The sequence below is a fragment of the Phyllobates terribilis genome, unplaced genomic scaffold (genome assembly GCF_046119375.1).
Source record: "Phyllobates terribilis strain yellow unplaced genomic scaffold, ASM4611937v1 Scaffold_3__8_contigs__length_932513732, whole genome shotgun sequence".
NCBI classification, from domain to species: Eukaryota; Metazoa; Chordata; class Amphibia; order Anura; family Dendrobatidae; genus Phyllobates; species Phyllobates terribilis.
Window position 1 is genome coordinate 142,620,689 of NW_027362763.1, and position 19,466 is coordinate 142,640,154.

At 46.7% G+C, this 19,466-nt stretch overlaps 1 protein-coding gene across 4 annotated transcripts in view; it reads left to right on the forward strand.

Annotated features, from left to right (window-relative positions):
* KIDINS220 (kinase D interacting substrate 220) overlaps positions 1-19,466 on the forward strand; it is a 160,292-nt gene that overhangs the window by 15,658 nt on the left and 125,168 nt on the right. For 3 of the 4 annotated variants that reach the window (XM_073674186.1, XM_073674187.1, XM_073674188.1), the window contains exons 2-6: positions 14,503-14,642; positions 16,519-16,617; positions 17,115-17,213; positions 17,499-17,597; positions 18,859-18,960. In XM_073674186.1, coding sequence (XP_073530287.1) covers positions 14,535-14,642; positions 16,519-16,617; positions 17,115-17,213; positions 17,499-17,597; positions 18,859-18,960 — 507 coding nt within the window. In that variant the 5' untranslated portion in view covers positions 14,503-14,534. Of the gene's footprint in view, positions 1-14,502; positions 14,643-16,518; positions 16,618-17,114; positions 17,214-17,498; positions 17,598-18,727; positions 18,753-18,858; positions 18,961-19,466 lie in introns of those variants that run through there. The other variant, XM_073674189.1, reaches the window with a different exon arrangement.

Here is a 19,466-nt window from a genome sequence, read left to right on the forward strand (position 1 = left end):
AAAACACTAATATTTGTTTTAATAAATCCTTTACACTAAATGACAAGTACAGTAAGCAATACTGTCACTGTACTTCATATATATGTGACTGACATGTTTCTATCTATCTAATCTATGTGTGATTCTCTATTCTTTCTATTCTAAATTGTCGGGTGCCGGCTTATGCCGCTGCTGAATTGCCGGCTTTTCATATATTGTCACAGAAGCGATGCGAACTTCCCTGCTCCGGACACAGCGCAGCGCTTCTGTGACAAGTGAAAGCTGTCGGCACAGAAGTCCTGCGCTGTGTCCGGAGCTGGGAATACGCAGCGATGTGTCAGTTTCAGCACAGAAGAGCTGACTGTCTGGACCTACCGCCGCCGTATTTTAACTCCCTCCACCTTATATTAACTCCGACATGGCAGGGATACGGCCACGGCAGCTTATTAACACCCCCAGAGTATCCCCGCATGTCAATTTCTGAAAGTTCAAAAGCATTACCGGCGTATAAGACGACCCCAGACTAGACAGAAGATTTTTCAGTCTTCAAAAGTCGTCTTATACGCCGGAATATACGGTAATAAAACACACGAGCGATTTAACCTTATCACCGAGCAGCTGTAAATACTCTGAGTTTGGCCCGAGCGTACTCAGCGAAAGGGTTAATAGAACATACTCGCTCAACACTAGACCTAAACCCTATTGAGCATCTGTGGGGCATCCTCAAATGGAAGGTGGAGGAGCGCAAGGTCTCTGACATCCACCATTTCCGTGATGTCGTCATGGAGGAGTGTAAGAGGATTCCAGTGGTCACCGGTAAAATAAGAACAAACACTTCCCACTTTTGACCTGGTGACAGGTTCTCTTTAAAGGGAACGTGTCACCAGCTTTACTTTCTATCCCTTTCAGAAACCCTTGAGGGGAGGATCACTTTCTTTCATACAATAAGTCCTGCTGCAGCATGAGCCCAGTACTGGAGTTCTCCCCATTAATGCAGGAAAGTCCTCGATACTCATGAAAGTCTGGGACTGCATAAGCCTGGTGACAATTACTAAAAAGGGGTTGTGCCACAATTAACCATTACATAACTGCGTTAGCGCATGCATGGTAATAGTTCAGTTGCCATTGTATATATTGGGAGAGCTCCTGTCCATACGCCCCCCACATTATCACTGAATTAATTGTCTGCTGCATGTGAAGAAGAAAAATGTCTGCGGTTTTGACGGAAGTATAAGCCAGGAACACGACCAATGGAAGTGATTGATGCCCTGCCCTGCCCCGCCCCGCCCAATTGATCTCTGGAATAATTTTTTATTGCAATTTTAACTGGTTTATATAAGCAATCCCCCCCCCCAATATAGGCTTATGTGTATTACAGTAGTCACAGATGTAGTAGGAATCCATTGCCGTATACCAGTATTGTGGATCTGTAATATAGACACATGCCATAGTGTGCTGAAGCTGCAATCTGTTACCTGGGGAAGGGGTTTTCCTGTATTTTTAGGTGTCCTTAGTTGCAAGGTTACTGTGTATGCAACAGTTTAGTTCTTAGGTACCACCTTGCTGAAAAGTGCATGATCAGACCATTAACAACAATGGGAAATTATTGCCCAAAACTGCATCCAAAACCCCATGCTACATAACCAATAAGTGATAGAGTTCCAAAAACAAAGTATAAACCTATAAATAACTCATTCAAAATCTAAGGCAATAGAAAATACCCAAAAATTCCTTCATGTAAAATACATATAATGGTATTAATTACAATACACAAAACAGAAGGAAATCGATAAAAACACCCCGAAAAAAACGGACAGGGTGGTCAAATGTAAGACATTATGGCATTTCAGATTAATAAAATCATATTTATTTTGGATAAAGGTATTAATTGGTATTTTCTATTGCCTTAGATTTTGTTGAGTTATTTATAGGATTAAACAAGCTCAGGCCTCATTCACTGATAGAACATGTGTCCATTATACTCTATGGGGCTGTTCACATGACCCTGCATCCACAAAAAAATAACAGACACCCGTCCGTTTTTTATCTGAATGACGGATGGAAATCATCCATACACGTCTATTGGTTGTCGAAATTCACTAACTGCCCGCATTGCCATCCGTGTGCTGTCCCTGATTAACATTGCAAGGGAAACTTTGCAATTTTTTAAAATGTATTTTACATTGTTTTCTATGCGAGAATATTACTGATGGTGAAAATTGGAACACTGACCAAACACTGATGAAAATCGCTCCGTTTTATTTACAGGGATATTAAAAAAATTGTGTCTGAATAAAGGCTACAGGTGGCAGAATTGTGGTGTCGTTTACCCCCCAAAAATTGTCTTTCAAGACTTACACTTATCCCTTAATTACTATCTCCTTTCCAGATGAGGGGGTTAGGCTTTGCTACCAAGGATTTTGCGAGAAGAGGCCTGGTTTAATGTGTGATACTTTGCAATAGAAATATGCCTACATACATTTTGACGTATATTTCTTGCACAGAGTAAGCCGACTACTAGGTGGTGTAGTCTGAGACTAGACAGTCTAAAGAGGCACCAGATTTATCAAACTCCTTTTTTTTAAGCTTTTTCTTGTTTCAATGTCATATAACAAGGACCGGATATGACACCTCCCAATATTAGTTGTCCATATTGCTTTGGCCCCATGGACGGGGTCTATTTTTCAGATTGGGATACCATGGACTACTAGCAGGGCTGTAGCACCAGTAAGCCAAACCTCCGACTCCTCAATTTCCCTGACTTCCAACTCCACAGCCCTGCCTCACTACTGAGCTTGTACATAAAGTGCAGCACTGCCTCACTACTGAGCGTGTACATAAAGTGCAGCACTGCCTCACTACTGAGCGTGTACATAAAGTGCAGCACTGCCTCACTACTGAGCGTGTACATAAAGTGCAGCACTGCCTCACTACTGAGCGTGTACATAAAGTGCAGCACTGCCTCACTACTGAGCGTGCACATAAAGTGCAGCATTGCCTCACTACTGAGCGTGTACATAAAGTGCAGCACTGCCTCACTACTGAGCTTGTACATAAAGTGCAGCACTGCCTCACTACTGAGCGTGTACATGAAGTGCAGCACTGCCTCACTACTGAGCGTGTACATGAAGTGCAGCACTGCCTCACTACTGAGCGTGTACATGAAGTGCAGCACTGCCTCACTACTGAGCTTGTACATAAAGTGCAGCACTGCCTCACTACTGAGCTTGTACATAAAGTGCAGCACTGCCTCACTACTGAGCTTGTACATAAAGTGCAGCACTGCCTCACTACTGAGCTTGTACATAAAGTGCAGCACTGCCTCACTACTGAGCGTGTACATAAAGTGCAGCACTGCCTCACTACTGAGCGTGTACATAAAGTGCAGCACTGCCTCACTACTGAGCGTGTACATAAAGTGCAGCACTGCCTCACTACTGAGCGTGTACATAAAGTGCAGCACTGCCTCACTACTGAGCGTGTACATAAAGTGCAGCACTGCCTCACTCCTGAGCGTGTACATAAAGTGCAGCACGGCCTCACTCCTGAGCGTGTACATAAAGTGCAGCACTGCCTCACTACTGAGCGTGTACATGAAGTGCAGCACGGCCTCACTACTGAGCGTGTACATAAAGTGCAGCACTGCTTCACTACTGAGCTTGTACATAAAGTGCAGCACTGCCTCACTACTGAGCTTGTACATAAAGTGCAGCACTGCCTCACTACTGAGCGTGTACATAAAGTGCAGCACGGCCTCACTCCTGAGCGTGTACATAAAGTGCAGCACTGCCTCACTACTGAGCGTGCACATAAAGTGCAGCATTGCCTCACTACTGAGCGTGTACATAAAGTGCAGCACTGCCTCACTACTGAGCGTGTACATAAAGTGCAGCACGGCCTCACTACTGAGCGTGTACATAAAGTGCAGCACGGCCTCACTACTGAGCGTGTACATAAAGTGCAGCACAGATTCATCTCAACTAAAAGCCCAGATCCTTAGATCAGGAACAGAACAGACATTTCATAACATTCCCAAATTCCTATGAAAACATTTACAGCACATCCTGCATTGTACTACTGTACCCAATTTATTATATATTTTAGGAGTCGGTCCTATTCCACCAAAATGGACTCCGACTGCACAGCCCTGACTACTAGAGGGATCCTCTTTTATCCTTACAAAACCTATCATTGCATGCACACAATCATTAATGTCAAATAGATTTGGAAGCTTCCCATAAAATAGTAGCAACCATTTGATCACCAAGCACCATTAAATGGAGTTTCTTCTGCTGGACCTTTTGGGGCTCATTATTGTGTCAGCTGTTGGGCGGCCTACCTGAGAATATGCTGGTGTTCATGCCGGCCAGTCTGACTTTAAATAGATCCCTCTGAAGAGTACCGTGTGAATGGAGTGGTTACCGATCATGCACACTGCCGCTCTATTCATTGTTAATTGGACCAACGGAGATAGCCAAGCACATCACTCTGCTGATCGCCGGCACATCCACTAAGAATGAATGGAACGGATGAGCGCATGATCAGCACCGCTGCAATCACACCCGGCTGTTCAGAACCTCGGTTAGGATTGATGGGTGGTCCCAGCAAGCACTCTGAAGTCCCACATGCCCAACCCTTCTTTCATATGACATCTGCTTACACAGTAGAGTTGAGAGGTGCAGCTGACCTGCTTCTATCATGTATGGCCATGTGTAGGACCTGTGTTATGTGTCCCTGCCGGTTTGGTGAATTCTGGTATTTTTATTGCTGTACTATAAACTGCTGTAGTGTTTTGGAAATAAGTTAATTGTGAAACTATTAAACTGTGATTAAAGTGAAGCAGGATCAGTGAATGACGGTGTACTATGTATGCACGCTCATACAGGGAAGGCTGACAATTACAGGACCTCTCACTGGACTCCAAGTGATAGAAAGAATAGGGGTTTCAGGTTACATTGTATTTTTAATTTTTTTTTATTTTCACAAAAACTATATCTTTTGAGCTCCTTCTGCTCTATAACATGCTGTATACAGAGAGGACTGCATGCACTTAATGTCTTATCAAAGCTCCACGGGTGTCCGGGCCGCAGTTCCAAGGTGTGAAGCGACTGCAGATCAGCAACTTTTGTTTGCTGATGTGCGGTCATTTTAATGGCCTGTTTATTGGCAGACCTATCTACCGAGATAATGGGATAATATGCGACTGAGAACGATGATCTTTTATGCAGCGCAATAGATCAAACAAGTGTTTTGTAATTTCATCGGTTGGTCGGTGTCCCGAGGAAGGCTTGTTCACGATTATCCTGCAGTGTAAATGGACCTTAAAGGGAATCTGTCTCCAATATTTTGCCACCTAACCTGAGAGCAGCATAATGTAGAGACAAATACACTGATTTCAGTGATGTGTCACTTACTGGGCTGCTTGCTGTAGTTTTGATAAACGCACAGATTATTAAAACAATAGCAGACGATTATCACTAGAGGACTAGTAACCTTGCTGCATAGTCCTCCAGATTGATGAGCTCTGTATAACCCAGCCCCTACCAGATTGGCAGCTTTCTGTGTACACTGTGTATGAGAAGAAAGCTGCCAATCAGTGGTGTGGGCGGAGTTATATAGAGCTCAGCATTCAGAGAACTGCTAGATCTGCAGCAGATAAAACAATGGTTTTCAAAACTGCATCAAGCAGCTTAGTAAGTGATATATCGCTGGAATCAGGTTCTCTGCCCCTACATAATGCTGCTCTCAGATGGAGTAGCATCTGATTCCCTTTAAGTTATGATACAGTAGCTCGACTCTGGAGGCCGTTTCCTGTATTGGCTCTTCACCAGTGCTGTGCATAAAGGGAGCAGCAGTACTGCTCATTTTAATGGTGGAACAAGGACACCAATGGATCATAGCTAATACAAAAGTGTTAAGAAGTTAGATATATTTGTCAGCAATTCCACCCCTTTAAGGTTAATTAGGAGAAGTGACTTTCTTAGTGTCTGTCACAATAAGTGTGATCCTTAAATGGGTTCTCCAAGAAGGTAATAAAATGGCTCCTGTCCCGTAATTCAAGCGGCAGCCCGTCCTAGTCACATGTCAGGACAAGGCTGCAGGCTGAAGAAACACAGCTCCCGAGACCTGTGTGTCAACTGACAGAGGAACTGTACTGTAAGCACAGGTACAGGTGAGCTGCTGGAGAGCGGCTGTGACAGGAGAAGAGATAAATCTCCTCAGCTGACTGAGCACAAAGGATTTTTTCTCCAGTCTCCATCTTTGCTCAGTCAGCCCTAGGAGAAGATAAATTTCTTCTCCTGTCAGACATGTCTCCGGCAGTTGTGTTAATACAGCTCTTGTAGTTGAGACACATGTCTTGGGAGCTGGTTTTCCTTAGACTACAGCCCATTCTGACACGTTTGCAATCCCACCGCTCCAACCTCGACGCACGTTTCGCCATCAGCTTTTTCAAGGGGTTTTGAACTGTTTTTCTCAAAAACGTGTCATTAGTAAATCAGATGATTTGCTTCTGTATTTCAGGGTTGCAGAGTTTACTTCCATTTTACCAAAGAGAGTGCAGAATATGGTGAAATACCAATTGTGAGGGAGAGGAAATGATTCTATACAGCATGAATGTTAAATGGAGCATTGTGTTCAGACCAGGTCAGAATTCAGGGGGAACAAATTAATTCACCTGTTCTGACGAGTCACTGGTCCATGTAATACACTGCTCAAAAAAATAAAGGGAACAACAGAATATAACTCCAAGTAAATCAAACTTCTGTGAAATCAAACTGTCCACTTAGGAAGCAACACTGATTGACAATCAATTCCACATGCTGTTGTGTAAATGGAAAAGTCAATAGATGGAAATTGTTGGCAATTATCAAGGATATCCTCAATAAAGGAGTGGTTCTGCAGGTGGGGACCACAGATCACATCTCAGTACCCATGCTTTCAGGCTGATGTTTTGGTCACTTTTGAATGTTGGTTGTGCTTTCACACTCGTGGTAGCATGAGACGGACTCTACAACCCACAGAAGTTGCTCAGGTAGTGCAGCTCATCCAGGATGGCACATCAATGCGAGCTGTGGCAAGAAGGTTTGCTGTGTCTGCCAGCGTAGTGTCCAGAGGCTGGAGGCGCTACCAGGAGACAGGCCAGTACACCAGGAGACGTGGAGGGGACCGTAGGAGGGCAACAACCCAGCACCAGGACCGCTACCCGCAGGACCGCACTGCCACAGCCCTGCAAAATGACCTTCAGCAGACCACAAATGTGCATGTGTCTGCACAAACGGTTAGAAACCGACTCAATGAGGGTGGTATGAGGGCCCGACGTCCACAGATGGGGGTTGTGCTCACAGCCCAACACCGTGCAGGACGCTTGGCATTTGCCACAGAACACCAGGATTGGCAAAGTCGCCACTGGTGCCCTGTGCCGTTCGCAGATGAAAGCTGGTCCACACTGAGCACATGTGACAGACGTGACAGAGTCTGGAGACGCCGTGGAGAGCGATCTGCTGCCTGCAACATCCTTCAGCATGACCGGTTTAGCAGTGGGTCAGTAATGGTGTGGGGTGGCATTTCTTTGGAGGGCCGCACAGCCCTCCATGTGCTCACCAGAGGTAGCCTGACTGCCATTAGGTACTGACATGAGATCCTCAGACCCCTTGTGAGACCATATGCTGGTGCGGTTGGCCCTGGGTTTCCATTGATGATTTTTGTGTGATTTTGTTGTCAGCACATTCAACTTTGTACAGAACAAAGTATTCAATGAGAATATTTCATTCATTCAGATCTAGGATATGTTAGTTGAGTGTTCCCTTTATTTTTTTGAGCAGTGTATGTTGTTAGATTTTCCCTATTTTTTTTTTCATAAATTTGCCAAACCCGATGTACAAACGTGGTAAATTCACCACTGAATCCTGATGTCGTGCAAATCGGCAGAATGAAAATTGGGTGAAAATTTTATTCAGACCCACCATCCACGTAACTAGATGTCTCCGTGTATTATTCTTTCTAGATAAAGGAGGAAGACTTAGTTGCTTTTTTAAAGGGTTCATTTACTAGAAGAGGAAATAACTGCTTGTAAATGGTTAAAGTAATATGGCGGACATAGTTGTGTAATCTATGTTTTGCTACATACACTCAGAGCCATTAGCAAACACATAGAAGATTTTTTTACATTTTTGTCTCAACCCCTCGGTGGACGCTACTTATTCATCTTGGGGCCCATTTTAGACTTTAGATGCTCCAATGTACCATTGTGTCTTACTTTGTTTAAAATAAAGGCATCTTATATTGCTTCATTTATTGCTACATTCAGCATGAAGGCAGCAGCACAGATCTCCTCTGTGTTTCCATGCTGCACACAGTTGTATCTCCCAGCTAAGAAGTGGGAACTCTCCCACAGCTGTCAAGATAGTGAGATAGAGGAGAGCCCCTCTTCATCCAACTTCAGCTTCCCTCTCTTAAAGGGCCAAAGCTTTAATATTAAATTAGTGAGGACTCTTTCTACTTTTCCTAATTATATATTATTTGAGAAAGGGTTATATTTTGGTCTCTTTTTTTCATGAAGTGTCTCAGCAGGTTGATTATCGTTCATAACCACTTTATAAAAAGGTCTATAAACATGACATGATGGGTTTTAAAAAATCCTTTTCGCCTCCTTTTTTATATCGTTGAGACATCTCTCCCCCTATGAGCAGTTTATCACCTGTTGATTTATTGAGGAGATTGTGGATTTATTCCATTATACTGTGCCTTTGAGTAGCAAATACCTGATAATGCTCTGAAGAAGTGTCCATTCAGTGATCAGGGCAATCTTTTGCTGGACAGCTGTTTCTATAAGACATTATCAGTCTTCTCAATAGTGTCCTATATAAACATTAGGACATGTCAATATTGACCAGGGAGGCCACTTATCACACCAGCAAAGAAAACCTGGAAATCACTCAGGACTAACCATTCCTTGTTTGTAGGGCCTCTTCGTACATAGGGTCCTGCGTGTACAGATGTGGTGGTCTTATAATGTATACACTTCCACCTGTTATGGCAGTTTAGCCTATTTTTTATGACCACTTTTGTAGGTCAAAGTTCTGCCTTTTTTTGAATCTACTGCTCTGAACAGATGAGATTCACCAATATCAGCACCTGTTTACCATTACCATTATAGATAGTGCAAATTGTCTCTTCAGAGAGGAAGAGGACTAGAACTCTAGCGCCACCTCGCTGCTTCCTAGAGTTCTAGTCCTCTCTGAAGAGAAATTGCATATTTAATTTCCCAAAGGAGCATGCATGTCTTTTAAGTCTCCTCACTCTGACATGCCAGGCTTGGCTTGTCACTCTCCACAAGGAGAAACGTTGTTCCTTAGACCTCATTATAGAAAGTGAATGACATGGATATCCCTTTGTTACCGTGAGCAGCTAACATAATCATTCATTGTTTGGCCTGAGAAGTTTTTTTCATGTTAAAGTGGTTTCCAGGATTCGAAAAACATGGACAAAGATTGGAAAAACAGTGCCACTCCTGTCCACAGGTTAAACCTGGTACTGCAGCTCAGTTCTATTGAAGTGAATGGGAATTACCCATGAGAGTGACTGCTGTGAGGTAGCTCCAATCGCAAAAGTTTGACTTCTAAGATGCTGCCATCAATCAGGGCATTTAAGAGTTTAAAAATGAGTTGGGGGAACAGAGGGCATCTATTCTCTCACCCAACAACCCTCGCTGCAACCACAGGCAGCCAGTAGCAATGCCCTGGCTTCATAAGAGATGGGTGGTGATGGAATAATCTGATAATCTGTATTTATCTGTAATTGCATTGTCATTATGATCTGTAATACTATGCTGTTGCAGATGATTCCTCAATATGACCAAGTGTGAATGACCCAGTCTTTGCAGGTTCAAGCCTAGTATGGGGATTGATTGAAAAACTTAAAAACACTTAAAAAATATACAATTAAACAAATAAAAAAAAAATAGTTTTTTTTTTTTAAATTCTCTTTTTTCAGTATATTATATGCTAAAATAAATGGTGTTATACAGAAACGTCGGCCTGTCTTGGAGAAAACAAGCCCTCATACGGCCGGCAATGTCAGTGGAGACATAAAAAAGTTATCGCCCTTGAAAAAAGGGAGGAAAAAAAAACGAAGCGAAACTGGATAGTCCAAAAATGGCTGCGTATCCAAGGGGTTAATACTAATTGTAAAACAGCTACCTGACGGACGACCGGCCAGGCTCCCTGTCACTAAGGGGCCTCATACATGGCTGTCTCTCCCCACGCCTCCATTACATGAATATCATCTTATTCTCACTGGTGGATCAGTAATCTGTACTTTCTGATGATTTGACGGAATAATAATCAGCTCTTTTTGGCTAGTCGGAGCTGCAGGGGTCCAGGGATAGAGCGCCAGGGGTCAAGGGAGAGAGCAGCACAGGGACCAGGTAGAGAGCGGCAGGGGTCCAGGGAGAGAGCAGCAGGGGTCCAGGGAGAGAACAGCGCAGGGGCCAGGGAGAGAGCAGCACAGGGACCAGGGAGAGAGCGGCTGGGGTCCAGGGAGAGAGCAGCACAGGGACCAGGGAGAGAGCGGCAGGAGTCCAGGGAGAGAGCAGCAGGGGTCCAGGGAGAGAACAGCGCAGGGGCCAGGGAGAGAGCAGCACAGGGTCCAGGGAGAGAGCGGCAGGGGTCCAGGGAGAGAGCAGCACAGGGTCCAGGGAGAGAGCGTTAGAATTCCAGGGAGAGAGCAGCACAGGGGCCAGGGAGAGAGCGGCAGGGGTCCAGGGAGTGAGGAGCACAGGGGCCAGGGAGAGAGGAGCACAGGGGCCAGGTAGAGAACGGCAGGGGTCCAGGGAGAGAGCAGCACGGGGTCCAGGGAGAGAGCGTTAGAATTCCAGTGAGAGAGCAGCACAGGGGCCAGGGAGAGAGCGTTAGAATTCCAGGGAGTGAGGAGCACAGGGGCCAGGGAGAGAGGAGCACAGGGGTCCAGGGAGAGAGGAGCACAGGGGTCCAGAGAGAGAGCAGCACAGGGGCCAGGTAGAGAACGGCAGGGGTCCAGGGAGAGAGCAGCACAGGGGCCAGGGAGAGAGTGGCAGGGGTCCAGGGAGTGAGGAGCACAGGGGCCAGGGAGAGAGCAGCACAGGGGCCAGGGAGAGAGCAGCAGGGGTCCAGGGAGAGAGGGGCACAGGGGCCCAGGGAGAGAGGGGTCCAGGGAGAGAGGGGCCCAGGGGTCCAGGGAGAGAGGGGCCCAGGGGTCCAGGGAGAGAGGGGCCCAGGGGTCCAGGGAGAGAGGAGCACAGGGGTCCAGGGAGAGAGGGGCACATGGATCCAGGGAGAGAGGAGCACAGGGGTCCAGGGAGATGGGCACAGGGGTCCAGAGAGAGAGGGACACAGGGGTCCAGAGAGAGAGGGACACAGGGGTCCAGGGAGAGAGGGGCACATGGATCCAGGGAGAGAGGAGCACAGGGGTCCAGGGAGAGGGGCACAGGGGTCCAGGGAGAGAGGGGCACAGGGGTCCAGGGAGAGCGCGCGGCAAAGGAGTCCAGGGAGAGAGCGGCACAGGGGTCCAGGGAGAGAGCCAATCAAAAACACTAAAAAAGACCCTCCTACTATTTCCAACAACTTTAATGATCAATATTAAAAAGGGGGGGCTTTTGTCAGACAGGGATAGGTCACAAAAGTGAGCAATAGGGATTCTGGCCCTAATTTTGGCCTGATGGTTTTGCTACCTTGCCATGGGGGTCGGCACCCTAAAAAGCGATATGGCGCCCCCAGCTTGACGTCGGCTCGCCCTCAATAACACTATTATACCCTGCAAGAGAAGTAGCACCAACATGAATAGATAGATAACACCAGGTAGGTATACGTGACCAAAAGTAACCCAGATGGTGGCCTTAAACCACTATAGCAATACACATAAGGAGATAGTCGTGTCCAAGAAACTAAAACATGTCTATTGTGAATCATTGGTTAATGAATTTTAAGTGGTTCACATACACCTCATCAATAAGTATTGTGAGTGTTTTTCTATATATATAACCAGATCAGAATGGTATCTGGATTATGATCCTGTGTGATCCCTAGATGACATATAGAGGTACCGTATATTGCACACACACAATGGCCTAGGACACTTAAATAAAATGAACATGCCCTGAGATTTACACATTTAGATTTGTCAGATTTGCATTTTTAGACTTGTCCAGACTTGCAATTGCCCAGTGGCCCTAAACAATTAGCATATGCCCTAGGGTATGCATATTAAGACGCAGGAGCATGATCAGAAGTCATAACTGATGGCCCATAGAAGACATATAAATGATGTATGTAAGGTACTTATCGTAAATGTTCTGATGTCCTTCCCAACGCGTTTCCCCCCTGTAATGCCAGGGGTTAATCAGGGGATCACTGTATAAGACAGTTTTCTATGAGGGCGTTCTCCCAGATTAAAGTGATTGAAGGGTGAGAGTGGCAGTGACTAGGGAGAGAGCGGCAGTGACTAGGGAGAGAGCGGCAGGGGCTAGGGGGAGAGCGGCAGGGCCTAGGGAGAGAGCAGCAGCGGCTAGGGAGAGAGCGGCAGGGGCTAAGGAGAGAGCAGCAGTTGCTAGGGAGAGAGCGGCAGTTGCTAGGGAGGGAGCAGCAGGGGCGGGGCGAGAGGAGCAGGGGCTAGGGAGAGAGCGGCAGGGCCTAGGGAGAGAGCAGCAGCGGCTAGGGAGAGAGCGGCAGGGGCTAGGGAGAGAGCAGCAGTTACTAGGGAGAGAGCAGCAGGGCCTAGGGAGAGAGCGTCAGTTGCTAGTGAGAGAGCAGCATGGGCTAGGGAGAGAGCAGCAGGGCCTATGGAGAGAGCGGCAGTTACTAGGGAGAGAGCGGCAGGGGCTAGGGAGAGAGCAGCAGTTGCTAGGGAGAGAGCGGCAGTTGCTAGGGAGAGAGCAGCAGGGGCGGGGCGAGAGCTGCAGGGGCTAGGGAGAGAGCGGCAGTTGCTAGGGAGAGAGCAGCAGGGGCGGGGCGAGAGGAGCAGGGGCTAGGGAGAGAGCGGCAGGGCCTAGGGAGAGAGCAGCAGCGGCTTGGGAGAGAGCGGCAGGGGCTAGGGAGAGAGCAGCAGTTACTAGGGAAAGAGCAGCAGTTACTAGGGAGAGAGCGTCAGTTGCTAGTGAGAGAGTAGCATGGGCTAGGGAGAGAGCAGCAGGGCCTATGGAGAGAGTGACAGTTACTAGGGAGAGAGCGGCAGCGGCTAGGGCGAGAGCGGCAGTTACTTGGGAGAGAGTGGCAGGGGCTAGGGAGAGAGCGGCAGGGGCTAGGGAGAGAGCAGCAGTTACTAGGGAGAGAGCGGCAGGGGCTAGGGAGAGAGCGGCAGTTGCTAGGGAGAGAGCGGCAGGGGCTAGGGAGAGAGCGGCAGGGGCTAGGGAGAGAGCGGCAGGGGCTAGGGAGAGAGCAGCAGGGGCTAGGGAGAGAGCGGCAGTTGCTAGGGAGAGAGCAGCAGGGGCGGGGCGAGAGCTGCAGGGGCTAGGGAGAGAGCGGCAGTTGCTAGGGAGAGAGCAGCAGGGGCGGGGCGAGAGCAGCAGGGGCTAGGTAGAGAGCGGCAGGGCCTAGGGAGAGAGCAGCAGGGGCTTGAGAGAGAGCGACAGGGGCTAGGGAGAGAGCAGCAGTTACTAGGGAGAGAGCAGCAGTTACTAGGGAGAGAGCAGCAGGGGCTAGGGAGAGAGCGTCAGTTGCTAGTGAGAGAGCAGCATGGGCTAGGGAGAGAGCAGCAGGGCCTATGGAGAGAGTGGCAGTTACTAGGGAGAGAGCGGCAGGGGCTAGGGCGAGAGCGGCAGTTACTTGGGAGAGAGTGGCTGGGGCTAGGGAGAGAGCGGCAGGGGCTAGGGAGAGAGCAGCAGTTACTAGGGAGAGAGCGGCAGGGGCTAGGGAGAGAGCGGCAGTTGCTAGGGAGAGAGCAGCAGGGGCTAGGGAGAGAGCGTCAGTTGCTAGGGAGAGAGCAGCAGGGGCGGGGCGAGAGCAGCATGGGCTAGGGAGAGAGTGGCAGTTGCTAGGGAGAGAGCAGCAGGGGCTAGGGCGAGAGCGGCAGTTGCTAGGGAGAGAGCAGCAGGGGCGGGGCGAGAGCAGCAGGGGCTAGGGAGAGAGCGGCAGTTGCTAGGGAGAGAGCAGTAGGGGTGGGGAAAGAGCGGCAGTTGCTAGGGAGAGAGCAGCAGGGGCTAGGGAGAGAGCGGCAGTTGCTAGGGAGAGAGCAGCAGGGACGGGGCGAGAGCAGCATGGGCTAGGGAGAGAGCGGCAGTTGCTAGGGAGAGAGCGGAAGGGCGAGAGCGGCAGTTACTAGGCAGAGAGCGGCAGGGGGAGAGCAGCAGCCTGAACCAATGACGACGCGGGGTGTGTCTTAGACTACTGCCGACTCCATGCTGACACTGTAGATGAGCAGTAGGCACAGATCACAGCTTTCCACCAAAAGCTAAACTGCAAGATTTGAAGGAAATGTAGTATTTGTCCGTTGTGAAGCTCATGTTTTTCCCCTGAAGCCTCTTATTATTCCATGTTATTTTTCCATCCTCAGATTACCTTTGACCCTGATCCCCGCTGTTCACAATGGCAAGCCTGGGTTCCCAGAACCTGCTATCGTATGTGGAAGAGGGCAACATAGCCGCTCTGAAAGCTCTGCTGGAAAAATGCAAGGACGTGGATGAAAGAAACGAGGTACGTCCTGCAGAAAATGGATTAAAGGGAAAGATTCTTTTATTAGGGCTTTGGATCCAAGAAGTCTTTTTATCTGATTTTTGCCACAAATGTCTTGTAAAAACCTCGTCAATAGAAATTGCTGCAGCAGCGACACATGAATGCTGCCTCACTGTGGTCAGCTGGTGCGATATATCCATCCCTCAGCTCTCTGGTAATCTGGCATATTTGGGATAATCTGACCCGGTGAGTAAGAATATTTCCATGTGAGTGCGGTGAGTCTGAGCTACGGTCTTGTGAGCTGGCACAGTTCACACACAGCCGTCACGCTGTCACCCACCTCCATCACTGCTTCCAGGAAGACTGGAAAATCTGATGTTTAGTATCTAAGATGTCTTCACTCCCTGTGAATTATTGGCTCAGAAGTCATTTAGCACCGAGCAAAGGTTGTTTCATACTGCGAAAAAGGGCTGATCATCTTTTAGTGTTGGGTCATGTTCAGTCAAGTTGCACCTGTCGATTTCATGTGCATTAAAGGATTCTTTCCGTCCTACATAGATGGATGTTTTTGGAAAGTACTCGAAAAATAAAGAGCACTATTGTAATTTACAGCTAGTTAAAATTTGCAGCCATTCGTCTTGGAGACCGACCACCGCAGCTGTCTAGCTTGTAAGCTCAATAGGAAAGAGTTTGTACATGCTCTGCTGTCTAGGAGAGGTGGTTGGTTTCCAAGGTAACCAGCTGTAAACAAAAATGTTAATATCTGATGAATGGCTGAAAAGTTTAACAAACAGTAAATTGCTTGTATTTACAAGCACTATCTGAGTGTATCCATCCATGAAGATGGGACTTAGACCCTGCAATAGAGTGGGAGACGAGAACAGCCCCCTTCCGTTAGGAGAATCAATAATGGACGTATATGACAACTCTCCTTTCCTCTCTCTCTGTAGCTAAGTGTAGGGTCAGGAGGCCATTAAAGGGTTATTCCCATCTAAGTCAGAATCTATCATCCTAATAATTAGGGCTCTGACCTCTGGGACCACCACTGATCCTGGTGTCCCCTTCACAGTTGTTCCTTTACATAAAGGTTCTCCTGGCCACCCGCTGCCGTCAGATGAATGAGGTCCTGCACAGCTGAATGGCTGATCACAATTGTGCAAACATGCTACTTTTTTTTTATTTCATTCTTTTTATTTCTTTTTGCAATGCACTGAGTGATGGTGAGCTTATACACAGCAGAAATATAAGACCAGGGTCATGGACGGAGATGCAGCCGGAGCCTTTGAGGAGACAGATCTGCTTTCTGCTCCTTGCATACAATGCAGCCAAGCAGGAGTTGCTCATTATATCTGTTTTAATTAGCAACTGGACTCTGAATTATTATTTTTTTCTTTGCTTTTAATTAGATCTCATGTTAGAGCACTAGGTGGCGCCGTCTGCACAGTAAAGATACAGCGTCTAGAAACACGAGGCCCAGTGTGTAATATGGGCACAGAAATCTGAGGATTATTCTCCCTGGGCCACACTCCATTTTTACCTGCCTGTATTTTACTGATAGACTCTCAAGACATGAGCAGGAAGGTCTCCATAGTCCTCTTTTTTTTTCTATATGTATGTAACCTATAATTAGTGGAAAAAAAATATAAAACTATGTGTGTGTGTGTGTGTGTGCGCGCGTGTGTGTATATATGTGTATGTATATATATATATATACGTGTGTGTGTGATGTGATATGTATGTGTATATATATATATATATATATATATATATATATATATATATATATATATATATATATATATATATATATATATATATATATATATATATATATAATGTTTGTATATATATATATAATCTTCTGCCCTAGGTAACTTCTGACCCATTTGTCTTCCAGAACGGGCAGACTGCCCTGATGTTGGCAGCAGAACAGGGCAACTTGGAGATTGTTCAGGAGCTGCTGCAGCAAAGAGCCAACTGCAACCTAGAAGATGTGGTGAGTGTCTCCCGGTGTGGTCCGAGCGGTGGCGGTGGTCTAGTGGGAGATGTCATGCTGTGCCATGTCCGATGCCCCATGGCACTAGAGTAGAGTAGAAGACCCAGAAATCGCAAATCTAGATGACACATGCATTTTGTAGGGTCGTTTTTTTAGCCAAAACCAGAAATGCTTACAAAGTCATAAAGTACAGGATCAGTCTTTTCTTCAATGGGTGGTGACAGATCTTTTTAAATTAGTCTTTATTATTATTACGCGTTTCCGCTTGATGCCAAAAATTGTGCTAGTCCCCTTTAAATAATGGGATGATGTAAGGATCCGGGTGTTTTGCCATTTTGCAGCCTGTAATTTCTGACTGGATATAAGCCATCATTACCTGGTTTGTGTCTCCCACTTCTCCATGTCTACCTGGTATGACTATCTGGTAGGTTCCTGCACTACGGCAGTTTAGTCTTTTTCCGGCTTTATTTCCTAATCTTGGCTCCGTTCTGTTGCAGGATAACTGGACCGCTCTGATATCTGCTTCCAAGGAAGGACACGTGGGGATTGTGAAGGAGCTGCTGGACTGCAATGCCAACCTGGAGCACCGGGACATGGTACGGTACAGCCGCTTCTTCAGTGTCACCAGGAGTGGTAGCTATCGACACGCTGGTCAGAGAGGACTGCTGGTTGTGTAGATGCCATGCCGTCTGCTTATTCTCAGTCCAACACTGATTGTGCAGATCTTAGCTATTAAAGGGACCAACCCGTTCCATAAAACAAATATGGAATCCGTTTGTTCCTTGTTATGGAAAATTGTGGATCTTGTGATCGCACCTATCGTACGTCTACCTCCCTGTTTCCCATTCATTTAAATGAGATATTTCCCCCTTTTTTTCCAGGGCGGATGGACGGCCCTTATGTGGGCTTCTTACAAAGGATGCACCGAGGTTGTGGAGATGCTTCTCACTAAAGGAGCAAACCCAAATATAACCGGCCTGGTAAGATGCCCCTTACTGGATCCAGCCTTATTGTGAGGTCTATACTTGTACCATTTCTATTTGCTATTAAAGGGATATTCCCATCCTAGACATTTATGGCGTATGTTTAGGACATGCCGTAAGTATCTGATACTAGTCCTACCTCTGGGACTCACACCTGTCCCTAGGAAATGGCCCTGACTAATATTTCTATGAATGGAAAGGAGGCAGTTGTTGGGTGGCTGTCCATTCACTTCTATGGGAGTTGAGAAAATAGCCAAAAACTACTGCTCGTTAAATGTCAGAACTGCCATAGCTGTATATGGAGAAAGCTACGCACACATCGCCACTGACAATTGTGAAAAATGGGGCTACATTTTTTAGGTGGTTGGGACCCCCATCTATAAGGCAGTGGGGACTGCTGCATAGTTATGACCACAGGGACCCTTCATACAAGTTTATAGGAGTTACGGAAATAACTTGATTTCATTTTTTAAATAACATTTTGACAAAGTGGGTTTTTCCTAATTTGTGGTCATCAGATTAAATGTTTACTTAAAGGGGTTGTCCAGGCTTCGGGCTTAAGTCTGCAGTTACTGATTGTGTATCCTCGCAGTGTGTGCTGTCAGGATTCTCCAGTGCCGGTAATGTGACCACAAATATGTGACCTAGCCACATTCCTACTAGACGTGTCCGGTATTGCTCAATTCACTTGTATTGAGTGAGGCTGGACCCGTCTAGTTGGCACGTGATTGCATGCATGCAAATCGCCTACTTGCGGTCCTGGCGCTGGAAAATCCTGACAGTGTGCACACTGCGCTCTGTGAGGATTCACATAGAGTGACTGCAGACTTGAACTCCAAGCATGCACAACCCCTTTAATGAGGTATCTAATTATATACTTTATTTTTCTCACATAACCATACTCGCCCGTAAACTCTGCCACGATCACACCTGATCACTGGGAATGAAGGCGGGTGGCTTCTTTCTAGAGTCTGTTCTCTTTTCATACCCTGAATGCTATAAATGTATCTCTGGAGAAGTCAGAAATTGGTCTGTCTATGGAATAACATGAATAATTGAAGATTTTAAATGATGAAATTATTTTGTACCTTCTTCAGCGTCGGCATTATTCATTGCATAGACCGTCTGGTTCCACGTAATTACATGTTGCTGGTGAGATGTGATATTTGTGGTTGCTTTGCAGCCTTTAAACATTGTTTTCCATGATCATGAAGATAAAAACATTTTCCGCTTTCTTCTCTCTTGCTCTGGTTTTCAGCAATACAGCGTGTATCCGATTATCTGGGCAGCCGGGCGAGGTCACTCGGAGATCGTCTATCTTTTACTGCAGCATGGAGCCAAAGTGAACTGCTCAGATAAGGTAGATATTTCTGTCTGTATACTGTAATGGTGCATTAGATGAGCTGATAATTGGTAAATATGCCAGCATTCACACAGAAAATGAGTAAAACACCTAGTGATTGGCTCATCTATGCCCTCAAAAATAAGTGATCATCAGCACCTCGTCCCATGTAAACTAGATGTTCTGCTGCTAACATGATCCTGTATGGGGACTTCACAATCATATTGGCGATTGTCCTGTCCCCATCATTGTTCTTTGGCCGGTAAACCTGCGCCGAATGACTTGTTATGTAGTCAATCAATGCTCTTTAAAGGAAACCTGTCAGCAGGATTTTACTGTTTTAAGCTGAGAACAGCATAATGTAGGGGCAGCGAGCCTGATTCCAGGGATGTGTCACTTGCTCAGCACTTTGCTGTAGTTTCTAATACAATCAATGTTTTATCAGCAGGAGATTATCACTGAAGGTCTAGGTGTCCAATGCCAGGCAGTCCAGCTAATCTGTGTAACCCCGCCCCCACCACTGA